The 19615-nt window shown below is 40.9% G+C and overlaps 1 protein-coding gene across 2 annotated transcripts in view; it reads left to right on the plus strand.

Moving 5' to 3' along the window:
• GAREM1 (GRB2 associated regulator of MAPK1 subtype 1) overlaps positions 1-12354 on the plus strand; it is a 191543-nt gene extending 179189 nt beyond the window's left edge. Inside the window, exons 5-6 of one of the 2 annotated variants that reach the window (XM_011361834.2) lie at positions 5518-5684; positions 7166-12354. In XM_011361834.2, coding sequence (XP_011360136.1) covers positions 5518-5684; positions 7166-8063 — 1065 coding nt within the window. In that variant the 3' untranslated portion in view covers positions 8064-12354. The remainder of the gene's footprint in view (positions 1-5517; positions 5685-7165) is intronic. The other variant, XM_011361842.2, reaches the window with a different exon arrangement.
• Positions 12355-19615: the final 7261 nt, after the last annotated feature.

Below are 19615 nucleotides of genomic sequence, written 5' to 3' on the forward strand. Positions count from 1 at the left end.
CCTTCTTTGCTTTTCATTTGAGATCTCAAAGCCTGTACAACTCCAGATTCTATCAGTAGAACGTTGAGCTCCAACTCAGTGTTTTCAAAACTGAGCTCCTTGTTTTCTCCCAAGCCCTGTTCTTCCTTCTGAGCTTCTCTCTGGTAAATGGCACTAGCATTTGTCTCATCGTCTAAGCCCCCCGACCAGAGCATCTGGTGGGGGATTTTTTGTGCCTCTACCTTTTGACGTTCGTAATACCTCCTTCCTCAAGACTTTCTCAGCAAAATTTCCTATGAATTTGTTCTTCTCCTGACACTTTAAATAAATTCATGGTACTCCTACTAGCCCTTGCTCCTACTTCTGTTATTACACAGCCAATTTGTGTCTCAATTATGTGTTTCTCTCCCTCCCTCCCAGCCAATGCCATGAGCTACTCCTTTTTGTATACTCAAAACTAGCTCAATGAGCATATGATAAGCACTCAGCCTACGTTTGAACAAATCAAAAGCAAATTAGAATTAATGTAGTATGTAGGAAAAGGGCAAGCGATGGCCATGTTCTTCAGATCTTTAGGGAAAATGAATGGTGCCTGTGATCCTGGCTGGTAGCCCCCAGGATAAACACCTTTTATAGCTTACTTCAAACCCCCACTATTAAATTATATTAGTATATTAGATGGTAGTCACCTGATTATGCCTCCCTAAGAATATGCCTCATAGACTAAAGAAAAGTGACAGTTTTAGAAAGAGCAGAACTCATTTTTCAGTACGTTAGCTATAAATTTAGTCCTGAGTTAGCAATCTGCTGCATGAGTACTGAAGACCGTTGTTTTAATCCTAGGTAGTGGGGTCTTAATTTTGATAAGAATTGAATCATCGAGCGTTTTAGAAAAGGGAAAGACTTACTATGAAGGAGCAAGGATGAGAATTACGCTGGAAGTGTAACCACTGGAAAGAAAAGCTTTAGATCAGAGAACTGCTTGTGAAGCAAGGCTCCGGGTACAGATGGGAGTTAGCTCTCCCTGCTGCCTCCTGAATCCATGTTGTGCTCATTGACCCTGTCATAAACGGTGGGGGCCAGGAGATGCTCTGTGAACACCAAAGCTACTCATAACCAGATATTACCTACCAATAGGCTTAGGTCACCGATAACCTGTGATGGATAGTAATACCTGCCTCAAAACAATACCTGCCCCTCGCTTAGCACCAGTGCTGGAGGTTTACTCCTGCTAGTCCCGCTACCTCTCCCTCCCTGTGCAGCCAGTTGAACTTCAGTCATAAACGTTGCATTGGAAATGAAGAGAAGGGTTCTATTGTGCTAGGCACAGTGTATTCTGTTATAGCCTCATTTTAGAATAGTGATCACTCTGAGGTTGCTGACAGTGAAAACCACATTTCCCAGTTTAGAAATACCGTCATTACCACTTTTTCTCTAATACTATGTCAGGTGTAGTGGTGGTGGAGTTGATGGTGGTCATATGTGTCAGCTCTGCTGGCACCTTCTTTTCACTAAATTGACACTAATATTAGGACACAAAAAAGTTAACATCCATCTCAAATGACTTATCATTAATAATTTCCACATAAAGTTTTAAAAGGCATTCTTATGGTATCTGTTAAGAAAAAATAAAAGCACCTTTTTGTTATATTTTTTTGGTGGCATCTGTTAACCTCTACCTGGCATTCTCTGTGACATATTTTTGCCAGAGGTGACAAATCCCCAATTCTACCACCCACAGGACAATAATAACAATGGGGATACTCCCTACGATTTTCACTTTTAGGCTTACTCAACATACATGGGAAATAAGTGAATATAAACTGTGTTAGCAGAGTCCAGACACAGTGGTCATTTCTGGCACCTGTCTGCACTGATCCCAGACCCAGCATGAAATGTTTAGGGCTGAGCCGTAGGAGCTGGCATTTTAGGTGGGTTTGGGCACTGAGAGCCAAAGCAGAGAGAGGGGCAGGAAAGCATAAGGTGTTTAGTTAACACCAAATTCACCATGTTGGATGCACCTGTGTGTTAATATAGAGGAGTAGTGGGAGAAATAATTAGAAAGATGGAATAAGATGGAATAATTTCTTCTAGCTAGGAGAAATAGCAGAGGGCCCCAGTGGAAGGCAGGAGAGGGCTGGACTTTTTCCAGTAATCAGAGAGGGCCACTGGAGATGGGAAGTAGTAACATGATGAAAGCCACATGCTGAGACTTTTAGAAGGAATGTGCTGAAAACGTAGCATTTAAAAGTGAAATTGAATATGAGGAAAAACTGGAAATAGGATGATTGGCCATCTAGTCTTGTAAATTGCCTTTTATTGTCAGATAAAATTCATTTCAAGCACAGCCTGTTGGATATAAATGTCCCATGTTGAATCAAATCAAGAAGCAAAAAAAAAAAAAATGAATGTTTACTGTTATAAGGGTGTAAGAGATAGGAAGTAAGATAGTACAATAAATCTTCACTATTTGTAACTTCTGAATCCCAAAATATATTCGTTCCACCAAAGCATATACTTTTTTCCCCCATAAGATGCAGTGAAATATGACTTCATTTGAGGGACCACATGCAGCAGCAAGTTGAAAGTAGCACATGGAGATGTGTTTGCAGGATCCTTGGCTGTGCCCACCCACGGCAGCCGCCCTCACGCACTGGCTTGATAGACCACACGACACTTGTTTTGTGCCACGACAAAGTTACATCTGAATTTTTATCATGGATGGGGCCCTTTAAAGTCATTTTTTGTTCTCTTTTATTTTGTTTTTAACTACCCTTTCTCCAAATTGGGTTTCAAACAAACCTAGTTCTTTCCGTTTGAACTCACATGATTATGCTCAAATTGCCTTGTCATCACAATAGAAGAAAGTCTTTCTCTGACCTTGTATTAGTGTCTCTTTACTGACCGTATCCCACCTTCTAAGAGTAAGAATCACACACATACACACCCTTTCTCACATACACATTTGTTCTTTAACTCCTTTCAGGAGCGTGGCCACCCCAAAACCTTTCTATATGTCAAATCCTGTTTGGAGTTTAACTGTAAATGCTCCCAGTTCATCATAGCTCACTTCTAAGGGCCTTATGGCCTATAAATACTTTTTAAAAAATTATTTATTAATATTATTTATGCCTCCAGTACCTGGTCTTCCTAGGTGGTCTCCCATCCAAGTACTAACCAGGCCTGACCTTGCTTAGCTTCCAAGATCAGACATCGGGCTTGTTCAGGGTGGCATGACCATAGACCATGGACCATGACTTCACTGGGGCACGGACCCAGGATCTTCTGCATGTAAAGCAGACGTGCTAACTGCTACATTATGGAACCACGTCCTATAAATACTTCTTTTCACTACAATCCTCCCTGCCTCCCATCTCCTATTGGAAAGCTCTTTAGAGACCCCAGCTGTGGAAGGAGGTGGCAGAACCATGACCTTGAATGCCTGGGGCTGGTTATAAGAACAGGAAGCGAGGACTTCCCATAGGTCACATTCAACTACAGGTGGCTTTTCCGTGTCCTAAGACCTAGGTCAACTGAATAAATTAAAATACACATTGTAATTGACATCTCAGCATATTATAATTGACATCCAAGTAAGCGGTCTCTAATGAAATGTCCAAATGACTAATTCCAAAATTTAGAAAATTCTAAATCAAATTCAGCATTAACCACGTTTTCCTAATGTTCCTCTCTAACCCAATAGGAGTGACTAAGTGTTTATTTTAAAAATGAAAAAAATTAACTGACCGACTCCTCATCTTTTCACATTTTCCATGATTTGTATTACTGTAAGCATAAACAGAACCAAGCATACCTACCATAAAGTGATACCTATCCATCCTAGACTCCGTAGACATTCTCTGAGAAAGAAAAGAAACACAATTGGCTACTGTACAATTCACTAACAAGGCAGATGCCAGATGACAAAATATATTGGTTTCTCATTTTGTAACCAGTATATATTTCTACAAGCCAGGGAGAGCTTTGCCATGTCCTAAGTGGTTCTCAGACTCTTAAAAGGTCCCCAAAGTGGTACAAGAGACTCCATGGGCCAGCCGAACCATCATCTCTCTTGCTTATCCAAACCTCGTTTCTTCCTAGATTTTCCTTCTGCATCCACCTCCACCACTTTTTTAAAAGCTCAAAGGGAGATTTCCAGCAGCTGTTGAAGAAAATCTGCTGCTCTGATTATTTTGCTTTAGCCTAAAAAGCTCCTCCAGATGGGAACAGTGGTCCCCAGCCCCAGGACAAAATCCAACAGCTGAAATTTTAAAAATTCCTTCCATTTCACTTAGAATTCAGGTTTGCCAGGTCACCCTGGTCACGTGACTTCTCTTACCTCCTGATTTTCTCTGGCCTGTGAATCAGGCCTGGGAAGCCAGTTAGAGAGTGATATGCACTGTAGGTAGGAGAAGGTGTAACGTAAACTCATTTCATTTGGTCTTAAGCAAACTCAGTACCAAAGCTCATGGGAGTTGGCTGTCTCATCGTCTGTATCACTCCAGAGCTGCTGGAACAGAAAGGATTTGAAGGCAAAGGTGAAGAAATTGGTGGTGATACAACCCAAAAGCAGGCAGAGGTGTTTTTGACAAAGGCAGAATTGGCTCTATTTTCACCTGTGTAATCTAGAGTAGACTAGCAGAAACTGCCCCCTGCTGTCTGACACAGAGAAGTACATTAAAATGTCCATTTTATTAAAAAGAATCGTGTTCTGAAACCCTGCAGTGAATGGAAAACAAACTGGCGTGATGGCAAGGCAGACGTGCCGAGGACATCACAGGTCACCTAGATCTTCTCTGATGTGCAGATGAAGGGAGGATGAGAGAGTTTGTCTCTTTTAAAAGCACCATTTGGGGGATTTGGAGAGCTGCCTCAATTACCCCATGTATAGCCTTGCTTCTCAAAGTGTGGTCCATGCTCCAGCAGCATCAATATTTCCGGAGAGCTTGTTGGAAATGCAGAGTCTCAGGCCTCACCTCAGGTCTACTGGATCAGAATCTGCATGTTAACAAGATCCCAAAGTGACTCACGTGCAGATTTACATGTGAGAAGCCCTGAACATAACTTCAGAAGGAGCTTTGCCCTTGGAGAAGGTCCACATGCCCTAAGGTTTGGATCAGATTGAATTACAGTTGAACAGTGAATAAATACAACTGACTAGAATTTAATTCCCTACTAAGATCACGATTGCCTTATGCCCTTATTTTTTTAATGCTCTTGTTTTCTACGTCCTCACATCACTGGTCTTTTCACTTGTTGTATTTCACATTATTTGCTGTATTTCAGCAACAGCTGGCACTTGCCAAGCAGTTTCTTTTAAATTCAGGCTCTCTCAGCAAGTATGTGACAGGTGTCAATCTTATCTCTGGTACCCTCCGTGTTTCCCTTTACTCTTGTTTGCTCCGCTCACCTCTCTCTCCCTTCCTGACACCCCTGCTGTTACTGTTTAAGAGTAGCTACTCTTCCCTACAGGATGGGGCTGGCCCCTGGTGGCATTGTCAGTCTGTTGCTAACCCAGAGTGTTCTTTTCTGCGCCAGGTCAGGGAAGAGTGCCGGCTCCTGAACGCCCCACCTGTTCCACCCCGAAGCGCAAAGCCTTTGTCCACCAGCCCCTCCATCCCTCCTCGCTCAGTCAAGCCAGCGCGGCAGCAGACTCGCTCTCCCAGCCCCACCTTGTCCTACTATTCATCAGGGCTGCACGACATGTAAGTCTTTATGCCAGGGCCCACCTCAACACAGTTCTTCTCATCAGCCAGGTCATGGGTTCTTGAGAACAGTCTCAGGGTAGCCATAACCTAGGCAGATGGTGGGAGAGAAAATGTTCTTTGTGGTTTTACTGGAAGAGCATGATGGGACCCCCATTGGTTTTGACCTAGAATGAAAAAGCCAGTGTCCTAGGAAGAGATGATAGCACAGGATCTTTGAGAAAATCAGTGATAAAGGCCAACTGGATTATCTTAGAAGCAACCTGTGGACTTCCATCGGTTCTCACAAACCAGCATCCGGTTCTTCCCACTTTGACTTCAACAGAAGCAAACAGACAGCGCCTTCACCAGGGACTTAGAATTGAAAAGATCCTATTGGCTCTCTCCTCTGAATTTCCGCCCAGTACAGGAATCCTTTCTTGACCATTGCTGTCAGGCACTCATTCACTTCTTTCTGGATCTTTCCAGTGCTGTGAGCTCATTCTTTTGCAGTGCAGCTCATTCCATTGTTGGCAAAAGCCAATCATTTGTTTTTAGGAATCTTTTATTATGTCGAGTTGAAATCTGTCTCCACGTACCTTTCAGCTATTTCCTTTGTCTAGAAAATTAAATATAGGTACATCTCACTTCTCTTTGTCAGCCTGTGAAAATGTGAAGTCAGCTGTGATGTAAGTCCTCTCTTCTCCAAAAGAGACAGCCTTGGTTTCATCAGCTGTTTCCCCTGACATCGCTTCCTAATCCCTTATCAGCTTGTTCACCCACCTCTGAGCACACTCTGGCGTCACTGTCACTCTTAAACTAGGGCCCAGAGCTGAATGTACTTGTACTCCTCTCCCTGTGATCTCTGCAGTTTAAAGTATAGCTAGGCTTTGCAGGTAATTTTTGTTCTCCAGACATTTAAATCCTTATGCTAATGTGACTCAATTGTACAGAAACCAAGGCAAGCATAAGCATTTTATTTGAAACATTTCTTCCTACATCAGACTTTTGGATGGAAGTAGAGTCATAGGTGGTGGTGACATACTGATGTCACTGTGGCACAGGGATGGCAAGCATGAGGCGCCCATTTATTGCCCTCTCCCTCTACCCTTGCCCGCTGCGGACGTCACTAATCAATCATAGCACCTGTTGGTGATAAGACTGAACATGGCTTGAAATTTTTTCTCATCATAAAGATCTAAATACCCACTAACAATGATTTTTATGTTAGTTTTTTAAAAATTATATATTTGACACCTCCACTGTAGTATTTTAACTTATTATGTTCCTATCCATAATTATCAATGTATATTTTAGTAATTTAGAGTCTTTCTTAAAATTTCAATGAAGTTAGCAGGTACTTTATTGAATTCGTGATAAGAGATACGTATTTTCTTAACTACATTTTTCTACTCAGAAGTAACATCCGTGGGCTAAGGAAAGGCTTGAGCTTTGACCTTTTTTTTTTAACTAATCTCCCTTTCTGTGTATTTGCTTTTAAGCAGCGTTACTAAAAGCGACACAAGTCCTTCTGAAAGTGCACCTGTTTCCTGCTATCCATGTACCCGAGTGAAAACCGATTCTGTGGACCTGAAGTCCCCCTTTGGAAGTCCTTCTGCTGAAGTGCTCTCCTCCAGGCTCTCGTGGCCTAACCATTATTCGGGGGCATCAGAGAGCCAGACCAGAAGTGACTTCCTGCTGGATCCAAGCCGGAGTTACAGTTATCCTAGACAAAAGACACCGGGCACACCAAAGAGAAACTGCCCAGCACCTTTTGATTTTGAAAGCTGTGAGCTCTCGGCCAGTCCCAGCAGCTCAGTCACTGCAGAATTCAGTAGCAGCGTTTCTGGTTGTCCCAAGTCAGCCAGCTACTCTCTGGAGAGCACAGATGAGAAAACTCTTAGAGCTGGCACGACAAAGCAGAGTATTTCATGCCCTGCCTTACCCCCCAGGGCCCCGAAACCAGTGGAAGAGAAAGCCGCGTCCGAAACATCGCCTTTGCCTCTGAAAATCGATGGTGCTGAGGAAGACCCCAAGTCTGGGTCATCGGACCTCTCTGAGGACCAGTATTTTGTTAAAAAGGGCATGCAGGACATCTTCTCAGTCTCTTACCCTTTCTCATCTCCGCTCCACCTCCAGCTGGCCCCTAGGTCCTGCGGCGATGGCTCCCCGTGGCAGCCCCCTGCTGACCTGTCGGGACTCTCTATAGAAGAAGTGTCCAAGTCGTTACGGTTTATTGGTTTGTCTGAAGATGTCATATCATTCTTTGTTACCGAAAAGATTGATGGGAATTTGCTTGTTCAACTAACGGAAGAAATCCTTTCAGAGGATTTCAAATTAAGCAAACTGCAGGTGAAGAAAATCATGCAATTCATTAATGGCTGGAGGCCCAAAATATAGCCAAAAAACCCCAGCTAGCATTGAACAAAACTAATAAATTTGTGTGCTAGAGGGGACGGGCTGGGACACAATTTCATGTTTTTTTTGCACTAAAAACCTTCTCTGTACATAAGGATAAGAGAAACTCTTACTATGCAGATTACGTTTTTGAATGGTGAACAGGCTATTTTGTACATCAATAAAAATGCTGTACAGAACACTTAGAGGTGCGCCTTGTACATCACTCAACACTCAACAGCTGCTAAAAGACAAAAGGCATGTTCAGAAAACTAATTCTTACCCAAGCGGGTTTATGCGAGAAGGTATGGTATTTATTACAAAATAGCCAAAGCCGAAAGAATCTTAAAAAAAAAAAAAAAAAACCACTTTTGAACAACAATTTCTTCCTTTGGGGGAATTGTCTTTAAACAATTAACTCTATTCTGTGCTCTGTTGTTTGAATTGCTCAACGCTAATTGTTTTATTCTTGTGCCTGACAATGTTAGTAATATGAAATGACACTTTAATGTTATATGCTTGGCGGGGATCTTTTTATCAAAAGGCATTTTCCAAAAGTCATGTGTTGATAGATGATATATGATGTCCTTTGAAAAATTCAAATCATGACCACAGTAATTTATCTGTAACTGCTGCTAATTTTATTGAGCAGAGGAAAAAAAAAAACAATAGATACATATATGTATATGTAAACACAATACAAATGTATATGTTTTAAATATCATTTCGAGACTGGTATTTTAGATAACATCTCTTCACCTTCAAATATCTACTGAGGTTTGGGGCCATTAACTAAGTTGACTCTCTAGTAGACAAAATAACGCAAAGGTTCTCAGAGCCCTGCCCCTCGAAGCTCAGGCTTATTAGGGCTTCATCACTGCAAACTTGGAAAAAATCAGTAGAGAGGCTGTATTAAAGAATTAAATTTAATTTTAAGCCCATCGTGGGGCTATGTTTTGCATATAATACTCCTGCGTCGCTGTCTGGGGAAATGACCATTTCTGTCAAATGGTCATTCTTCTTGGGTTTGAGGGTCAGTTCTCCTGGTATCTGATCACGTGAGGACTGAAGAGTGTTGCTCAGAGTGTGTTAGGTGTTCTCAGCTTGCTTTGTGTTTAGGAGAGCTCAGAAATCAGACATACCGTCTTCGGTTATTACATGGGCTACATCCGTTGAGTCATTTTTACAGTATCGATAAGAATACTTTGTTTAGTTCATAAACCTCTTCTTTCTCTCTTCCAGAGAAGATACATTATTACCATACTTTTATTCCAGGAATTTCAGAACATTATTCGAGAATTTTTGCCAAACATGATTAAGTATTCCAAAGTATAATGGCCTTGTCATCATTCTTGACTTTTTGAAGGAATATAATTCTTTAAAAAGTTTTAGTTTTCCAAGCAAGCCATCACCCATAGCCCTGCCTTTCCCCGGAGTCTGTCCCCAGTTTCTGGATGTACAGACAGTCTGTGACTGAGGGCAGCCAACCAGGTGTCAGCATGACTTGCAGGATTGGCTTATATCTTATCTTCTGCCCTTCCTGCTCACTGAAATAAATTAACAAATATAAAGACAAGACCCACCTGTCTACTTTTGCAAACCTGTTCAATATGGCTTTGTTTCTTAGTATTAATGATATTTTTCATCCATCTCATGGTTTAGAATTGAGGTGATGAATTGATATCTCTCCTCATTTTCCATCTTAAATCTCCTTTAAAAAAAAAAAAAAGCAGCATTTTTCCCCCAACATGTCTCCCAAAATGTGAATTCTATACTCTAAGCAAAAAGTATCCCATAAAGAGTACCCCGTAAAATTCATCAAACTGAAACATCTCTTCAGGAGTAGCCGTCAAATCTATAGACGTTTTCAGTGCTGCACGTACATGACAGGAAGCCCTCGGTTACTTCCATGTTTAGAAAATACCCTTCTGTGTGAGGGGCGACTCGCTGAGTAACACTAACCTCCCAGGACTTTCCATTAAATAAAAACAGACAGGACATGATTGAAAAGCTGCATACTTTCTCGCTGAATCCATTTTTCAATGGCCCTTGAACACAGTTCTCGAGTGCAGGAGGGAGGAACAGGGTGGGTTTGGGTTTATCTGAAGGTTGCCCCCTGTAAACGACTAATTCCTTTTACCTTTTTTTTTTTTTTGAAAAAACTTTACACGAAATCATTACTGTTTTTTGTCTTAGCACATGTATGTTGAGTGGATGTTGAAGTCAGTATAGAGACTCCTTGAAGGCAGGGACTATGGCCTTGGATTCATGTTTTCAAAATTTATTGAGCATCTTTTGTATGCCAGGCACTGTGCTGGTATGACTGGACAGTGATGAAAAGGGGACACAGCTCCTGCCTTATATTTAAAATTATAATTGCTGAGACTGTGTATGTGTGGGTAAGAGAGATGTGAAATCCCCTGGGCAGTTGGATGTATGGAGAGTTAATTGTGCCCTATCTTTCAAGAACTTACAGATGGAAGAAGTGGCAGCCTCTATTGAAGGGGTATAAAACAAACACAATACCATTAAAACTTGGACTATGTCGGAGGTAGAAATCACCCCTGACTCCCGCTGGCTGGTGTACTCTTTTACAATTTTTTAAATCGTAATAAGTATCTTCTAACATCTCTAAAGTTGCAAATAAGTGTAATTGCCATTCTTGAGCTGAACACTTGTTTGTAAAGGACCTTGGCACCCTGACTATACAAGGCATGCGTAGCTAGAGAGAATCATGACAAAAAACGCAGAGCAAGGGGAGGAAGGAAACAGCCATTCTCTTTTGAGAGCTGTGATTTTGTAGTGAAAAATGATGTATAGAGATCCCCACAAGCAGAACCTTTCCAGCCAAGCAGATCAAGACTGAGCGCATCTTCTGGCCAGTTTCCTACAGTCGCTACAGTGACTACGGGGTGTCTGTCCTAATAGGACCCTTTTGGGTGGTCCTTAAATTCATGGTTAAAATCATCATGGCCCCAAAAGAAAAGAAAATCAGCAATAAACCAAACCAAGCAGCTAAAATGTAAAATGGCTTCTGTTGGGAGGGAGGGCTCCAAAACCCACAGAACAGTTCCTTTCCAGAATCTTGTAAACACCTGCATGTTCTCTCTCCTTTAAGTTGAGCTGCTCGACTTTATGAACTGAAATTTACATTTATACTCTTTCCACCCACATATACTATTCAAGTTTATGAAGTTGGAGCAAACTGCCCATTCAACTAAACTGCAGTATTTATTCTTATCTCATGTAGAAGTAAAGTGACAATCTATGGGAAAATATTATGATAGTCCATTCCCACTGTTTTCAGACACATCCATAAACACCCTCTGCTCACATTCCAGACGGCCTGTACATCACCCATACAGCTCGGAGGTGGGTGTGGATGGAGAAGGGATCCTTCATTTCCCAAACACTTTGCATAACCAGTTAGTATTCATCATGCCTAGAGAATAAGATTCACATTTTGAATAACAAACTGGAAAACAAAACAGTTCTCCAAAGAACCTTGTGAACTGTTTAAAGAAAATTTCACCTTTGTCCAGTTAAATCTGTTATCGGACACATGAGACTGTCAGAAATCATGTCTATTATATCAATTCCCACATTTTTCTAGTAATATAAAGGCATCAGGCTGTAGGGCAAAAAAAAAAAAAAAACAAAATGCCCAGAGTGCAAATGATGGAAAGTAGGACTTTTAGAGTGTGAGGCTGTAATATTGTGGGATTCTTATGGCCGCTTCTTGTCAAATTGCATCGTTTAGTCTAAACCTTGGTGTTTTAAAATGTGTCTAATTGTGAAAGCCAGAAACAAGAGGTAAACGTGATTTCAGTTAAAACTACATAGAAATATCTTCTGTAATTTTGCTGCTCTGTCTAATTTTTAGGCTATGATTTTTGTAACGAGCTTATCAGATTACAAATTTCCTTTGTTTACAATCTCATATAGTAGGGCTCAGATAATTTCTTAGCTATAAACCTCCTCTCCCATTTTCATTTGTTTCATTTAATATATTGTTTAAGATAAGCCTAAAAATTAAACCCAGTTAGTTAAAAATTGGGGGAGTTTTCCTTAAATGGAAATGCTATATTCTTTTCAGAGAATTTTATAACCATTTGACTGTTTCTTTGCTTGGAAAACTGAGGTTAACTGCCAGTTCACAGTCGCATTACTTTCCAGAGCGTTATCTAATGGGCCCAATGTGTACCTCAAGATAAACATGGTGTTATGTCTAAAATAATTCATTGTTGATTTAAATGGTTCTGAAATGTCTATAAATAAAGAAATTTTAAAAGTTGCTCTTCTTGCAATTGTTCCTCAGTGAGTCAGATCTAGTGCATAGTTTTCTAGAACTTCTCTTCCCCGTTTTCATGAAGGAGAAGGGAACTTGTCTGAAGGGGTTCATAACATTGCAAGCGCTTTCTGTGTTAACAAGAGATTGAAAACAATGGTTGTTGTACAAAGAAGAAGCTGGAAACCAGGCGACGTGATGGCAGTCAAAAAGAATTCAGTCCCTGTGTGGTCAGGAGTTAGAAGAAAAGACAAATATAGATGAACTGGTGACTCTTTTAAAAAAAAAAAAGTGTAAATGTTTGTGTGGGGAAGAGAAAGATAGCACACATTCTTATTTCTTTGGTGTTATCATGTCTCTGATTTAAGTTATATAATAACAGCATAAACAGTAAGCAGATATGGTTGAGGGTGCTACAGAAAATCATGAGCATTTCGCTGTGGCATCCACCGGTAATGTTAACAGAAAAGTTAGCAAATGGCAAGTAGAAGTTGGTTAAGAGAGCTTTTCTCGTATGCCAAATAGCATGCAATAGCTTCCTAACACTTTGTGCCATAAATCTTTCCCCCTTTTTTTTTTTTTCATCAAACCATTTTTTTGAGGTTCTTCAGAGTAGGGTTGAAGGTCTAATAGGACAATGAGATCAGATGTCTTCAGCCTCATTGAGACCTCCCCAGCTTCTTGCTCAACAAAAAGTCCTTCTGTTTTTTAAGTAGACAATGCACCCCTCCCCAAAAGAAAATAATTTATTTTATCTTATACTTAAGCCTCCAACCCTTCTGTCCAATTTCACAAAGATAAAACCTATGACAAAATCCACAGGTGAACACTTTCCTGGACTACAGCGATGTGCACTGGAGGAAACTACAGGATTGATGTGGGCTGTGGCTAAAATGTCCAAGGATCTACCTCAGGGTCTTAGGAGGACTCACATCAGTTAAATGCTAGAACATTGGACTCCCCCAAATTGGATATTGCCAAGTAAAGTTAAGTTTAGAAATAATTTGAGCTATCATGAAATATCCTCCAAATCCTACACATCTGAGTTTAAAGAAAGCCGAACCATGAAAAAGAATGAGTAAGTGCTGGGGAAATTCTTATTTCACTGAATGAATTGTCCCTTAAGAACCCCCTCCCCCACTCAGCCCTTCTTGCTTAACTCGGACACATCCTTCAGAATTTACCAAGTATCATCTCCCAAACTGATTTGATTACACTCTTCTGTGCTGACATAGCTTTTCATGCATGTCTCTAACCCCTTATAAGCTGTAAGCTCTTTGATTTCAGGGTTTATGTCTTATTGTGTATCTTCAAAAGTAGACGTGACTTGAGGTTTTATCGAATGTGACAGCACAAACGCCATCACATTCCTGATGGCAGCCAGTCTTTGTACTATCAAGATCAAGATTCTGCAGCCTTATGATAACAGTGAAGTGAAGTCAAAAGAATGACATAAATGAAAATTGTATGCATCATAAAATTTCTGAGTAGAATAAATGAGCAAGATACAAACTTGTTTAGCGGTCTCAGATGCAGTTGGCATCATTTGCCAATGAATAAATTTTTCTTCTAATGGTTTAATTAAGCCAATGACTTCAATTTTTTAATGGATACACAGTGAACTAAAAAAGATCAGTGCGTTCTCATAGATTGACAAAACTTGGCTCTAAAAGACACATGCAATTGAAAAGCAGTAGATAAGGTTGGATGACCTAAGCTAAGAGTGATCTCAGGACCAGAGGCAGTGATGAGTGAAGATAAAAAACAGTTCTGTGTGCTCAGAAGGACAACTGTCCAGGAGACATTGTGCAGGGCATAAGAAATACCATCAGAGGACAGATCGCAGAAGTTTAGAGCCAAAGGGAACTGTGCAATGACCTGGTCCAACCTTTTAACTTTATAGGAATGAAATCACTGAGGGAAAATGACTTCTCCCAGACCACGCATAGTTTGTGACAGAAAGAGAGCTGGAAATACAACCTCCTGGTTCCCTGTTTTGTACTCACTCCATTACAACACTGTCTCCCAATTTTCTCAACTTTTAACTTTTTAAAATAATGTTTAATGTTTTTTTTTTAACTCGTGGAATGCCCTACCCTGTTTCTCTAACTTCTTTCTTCCAAGGCTAAAAATAGGAGATGATCATGAACTGATGCTCCCCAGCCAATGCTAGCTGGAAATCAAGAGAAACTTTTCCTGCTTATAAAATGGAAGCTCTGAGCATATCTCCTGCTTTTTGATCAAAAGAGATGACTCAGAGTAGATATAAATGAGATAGGTATAAGATTTTTAAAAATGCAAAGGAAAAAAAAATTTTACACAGAGCACACTCACGTTTCTTCCCGCTATATCCAGGGTAGTCCCTAGAAAAAGTTTACAAACTGGGTCTCATAGGTAGAGAAGCAGCTGTAGTACCAAACATGACCACATGGTGTCGGGCTTTTCCACCCAGCTAATGACTACCCACCTCTGAAGGAGTACAATGGTGAGCCAAGGATTAGTGCAGAGTAAAATTTTAAGTCCAAACATACTGGTGGTCTCTATCTTCCCATCAGTCACTTTTCCACTTTCCTTAGTCAAAGGCATTAGAATCCTGAAGATATGGAAACCGACAAACAGAAAGAAGTGGCTCAAAAAAGGTAAGGAATGTGAAAGTGAGGCCCATAGAGTTTTTTCAAGCCGTCTGTCCCTGGGGAAAAGGGAAGTGCAAAATCAGCCTCTCAGATGCCTTTCCCTTTCTCGGTTCTGAGTCTCTGGAATTTTGAAACTGAAAAGTGCAAATCAGAAGCTCTTGAATAAAAAAAGTTGAACTTCATTTCTTAAAATTTCATTGGTTAGTGCTGAGCAACAAAACCCTCAGCCAGAAACAAATCTGTCAAGTATCATTACACGAAAGCTGGTTCCAAGTAAGGGCTGAGAAAGCACATCTCCTTCAGTACTCCTTCACCTTAACAAACGAGCCACGAACCTACCTAACTGATCCTGAAAGAAAGAACAAAGAAAAATTCTAACAAAGAGAATGTCAAACTTAAGGGTTTTTTTATGAATATATTCTCTATGCTCTTTACTATTCTCAGTAGCACAGTTATTGACAAAGTTATTTCAATTGAACTTTTAAGGAAGTGACTGGTGTTACAAATATAGTAAACTACCAATGCTTTCAGTTTTGGGTTAAGTGCTATCTTGAAAGAGTATAGTTGCCAATTAAAATTTTCATATAACTGTGCTTACCGGTTTTTGTCACATTTCAGTGATTGGTGAATAAGGGTTATGGAAGAATGGAATTGTTCTGAGTGGACCATAGGTCACAGAAACACTGTCCTTCATATTGTAAAATGGCCAGCTCTCCTGGTTTCATGTTTCTTTTTATGGTGCCCCACTTTTTGGTTTATTGTCTGTGTGAAAACTGTAGAATTATGCCAGTTCGGCATATACATCCTATTTGCCCCCATCTAAAGTTGAAAAAGTCTAACAATATAAATGATTGTTTTACTTTGGAAGCAAATGCAGTCATGAGAGATGATCTGACTGACCTATCCTTGAGGATCTATCAGGATCACTCATGAACCCATTTGGTCTCAAAATCTGCATCCTGGGCAGGATTTTAAAGACCCTTGCACACTGCGATGATCTCCTGTGTGTGATGATCTCTAGAGTTGAAGGTCCTGTTCCTACACTGAACAGTTCTCAGTTCTTCCTTCTCTGCTTCATTTTGCAACTTATATTGTCTACCTAATTTTATGGTATGTAAGTTTTATTGCAATTTTTTAAATTTCACCTATTCCTCAATGGAGATAAATTGTGAATAGGGTCATTTTTTATCTTATTCTTTCTCAAGCCTAGAGATTGTTCATTTTCTTTTCAGTTTTCCTATGATGAGAATAGCACTTGAGTTGTCACCAAGAGTTCAGTGCTGTGTACACCTGTCTTCTGGGGCACTATTTGGAGAAGTAAGATTTCTCTATATTAATTATCCTGGATGATAGATGTGGACGTTATTTCTGCTGGCAGAAGGAAAAGTCAACTTGTGGAAATTGCACTATTATAGTAACTTATAAAGTACCAAGATCTGTGAATCAGTTAATCATTGATAGTTTGTTATTTGGAAGACTGAGATAACTAACTTATCTTCCACAGATAACTAACTATAAAAGAACAGTTTGAAATATGAAATGGGAAAATAAAGTACATGTTCTCCTTATTCAATTAACTATTAGATCTGTCTTACCAGAATTAACGTTCAAGGGAAAGACATGCTATTATTTAACCCCTGCTGTCTTCTTTGAGAGACTTATTTTTTGCCTCACCGTGTTGCCAATATTGGCCATTGCTAGAGCATTCATATTCCGCCCACAGGCTTTGTCCCTTCCTGACTGTTACCCAGTGTGATTTTGCTGTAGGATGATTCTAAAGTAGAAGTCAGCAGTGGGTGCTAAAGAGGAGACCTGGACACCCAGCATGCCCTCAGCAATTGCAGCACCCATGTTCCAGGCTGTGCGTTACCCCGCCACCGGGCTCGTCTCATTTTTTTATCTCCTGACCCAGCTCAGGTGCTCTCCTCGCTGACCACAGCAGGTCTGATTGTTCAGTGAAGTAAAGGACTCCATCTGCTCTGTCTTCTCCCGCTCTGGGCTTCTTCTCACACCTCTTCCCCTGGAACTTCTTAAGGCTCTACCCAGACTTAGCCCAAATTCCACATTTCCCTGAATTCCACTTTTGCTCTCTCATTCCATCTCCGTTAGCTCATTATGATGCTTTAAGACATTCTCTAACCTGGTTTTCATAAACGTGTTCTAACTCACAGCCAGAGACCCGCCAGGCAAACAACACTAGAGAGAGTGGATTGATCTCATAGGCAGATGGAAGGAGGCAGGGTAGCTGGTGTGCAGTTGTATGGGTTCATTTATAAAGGTAATTTGAGGCAAGTGCCTACCAGCATTCCTAAGCAGTATAAAGTTGCCTTTACACCACTGGATACGTGAATGCTACAGACAGGTTTGAAATTACTTTCAGTATCAATAAAATCTTTATCGGTCAGCCCCCGACCCTCTGGCATGCCCCTAAGAGATGGTCCCACTATGTTTAGGGGAAAGTGTATCTCATTTGCTCTTGGGTTGACCAACAGTCAGTTTTTCTCTGATTCTCAACCCTGGCCACCGCACCAGCCCGGCCATGGCCGCAGGGCCACCTATTTGTCATTACCATGCGGAGCTCCTGGGCATGGTCTCTGGTTAGACAGCTGCTCCTGCACACATGCACCACCTTAGATATGCATATGGGTATTTTCTGTCCTCCACTGTCCCTTCCTCTCCCCAGCACTACAACAAAACCTCTGTGTGCAGCTGCTCCATCAGGTGAGTGATAATCCCAGGTGTCCAGCAGGGACACACACGTGTGCTACAGACAAACGTTCTCTCAAAGACTCAAAGTCTAAACCCACGAGGAAACAGGCCCAATAGTGAAGCACAGACCTCTTTGTACTGCACCCTCAGCTGCATAAGTACCCAGCGAAGCTCTGAAGTACCTCCCGTGGAGGCAGGACTGCACTCTTGCATGTGCTTGCATGTGCTTCCGTCCTCCTTGGCAGGATGTATCCTGAGGGAGGGTTTATTTTTTCTGGTGACAATCATTTAACACCTTTGGAGTCAGCCAGTCCCCTGTTTCTGATTATTGGTGTGACTGTGGCCTCATTTTCTTACCTGTAAAATGAGAATAATGACAACTACTTCTTAGAGTGGTTATGAAAATTAAATGAGGTGACATATGTGGGATGTATAACTGAAAACAGCAAATGAACGAGCCAAACAAACAAGAAACTCATAGACACAGACAACAGTTTAGTGGTTACCAGAGGGAAAGCGGGGAGGGAGAGGTAGGTAAGGGTAAAGTGGGGTCAGATATAAAGTGACAGAAAGAAACTTAGCTTTGGGTGGTGAACACACAATGCAATATACGTATGATGTATTATTGAAGTGTACACTTCAAACCCATATAATTTTATTAACCAATGTAACCTAAATAAGTTTAATTAAAAAAACTAAATGAGTTGATATATGTGAAGCATTTAATATACCACTTTGTTCAAAGTAAAACTTATTTCTGTCTTGAAGTAGAACTAAACCCCTTAAGAAATGCGGAAGAAGGAAGTGGTGGGAATAACTTACATATCTTTTTTACCCAACCATTCATTCAGCAAGTGCTTCTTGAGCATATATTAAGTTTTCAGTGCAGACCGGCATGCTAAAGCTGTTCCACGTGAATAAAATACATTCTCTGTCTACAAGCTGATGGTTTACAGACAGGTAGCCCATTAATAAAATCATTTATTGAATGCCTACTGTGTTTTATGCATTGGAACATTTATTGAATGCCTACTGTGTTTTATGCATTGGAACAAAATTAAATGAAATAATCATATGCATTATTTCATTTAATTTACATAAAAGCAGTAAGAGATCGCTACTACTGATTTTTATAGATGAGGAAACTGAGTCTAAAAGGGTAACTTCTTCAAGACCATATGGCTAGTAAATGACTGATCTGGTATTCAAACCCAAGTCTTTCTGTCTCAGTGTCCACGCTCTTATGAGGAGATATGTCCAACGTGGTCTGGGAGCTCAAAGGGCAGAACCTCACTGTGTCTTGAAGCTCAGAGCAGACTTTCGAAAGAAAATGGCATCTCAGCAGGAACCTGGAGGATAAGTAGAAATTAGGAAGACGAATGAGAGGAGGGAGAAGGTAAAGGATATTCAGGGAAGAAAACAGTATTTTCAAAGTGCTGGAGATGTATGAAAGCATAGAATCATTTACAATTGTTCAGTAGGACCGGAATGCAATGAGTAAACAATATTAGTGAGAAATGAAGTAGTAGAAAAAGGCCTTTCCATGAAGATCATTGCAAAGCAGGCAAGGGATTCTGGTCTTCACCCTGAAAGCAATGGAGAAACTTCATCACGGGAAGCAGGGGAGCGACATGAGTGGATGAGATCACTGGGAATGCAGGACAGGAAATGGGTGGAAACAAAGCAAAGCTGGGTGCGGGTGTGAGGAGAGCACCTGGAAGGTCATGAAAGGGCCAAGGGGGCTTGGATGGAGTAGCATCAGTGGGGATGCTGAGTTTAGAAGGGAAAGCAAAGGGACTTGGTAATTGATCGAACGTGCCAGCTAGTGTTTATCTTGGAGCCATGTGCCTGAAACCTCTCGTGGCCTCACCTGCCTACGAATTTCTCAAACTCCCACCAGTCCCCTCCTAATGCAATATGGAAAG

The sequence above is a fragment of the Pteropus vampyrus genome, unplaced genomic scaffold (genome assembly GCF_000151845.1).
Source record: "Pteropus vampyrus isolate Shadow unplaced genomic scaffold, Pvam_2.0 Scaffold3, whole genome shotgun sequence".
Taxonomy (NCBI): Eukaryota; Metazoa; Chordata; class Mammalia; order Chiroptera; family Pteropodidae; genus Pteropus; species Pteropus vampyrus.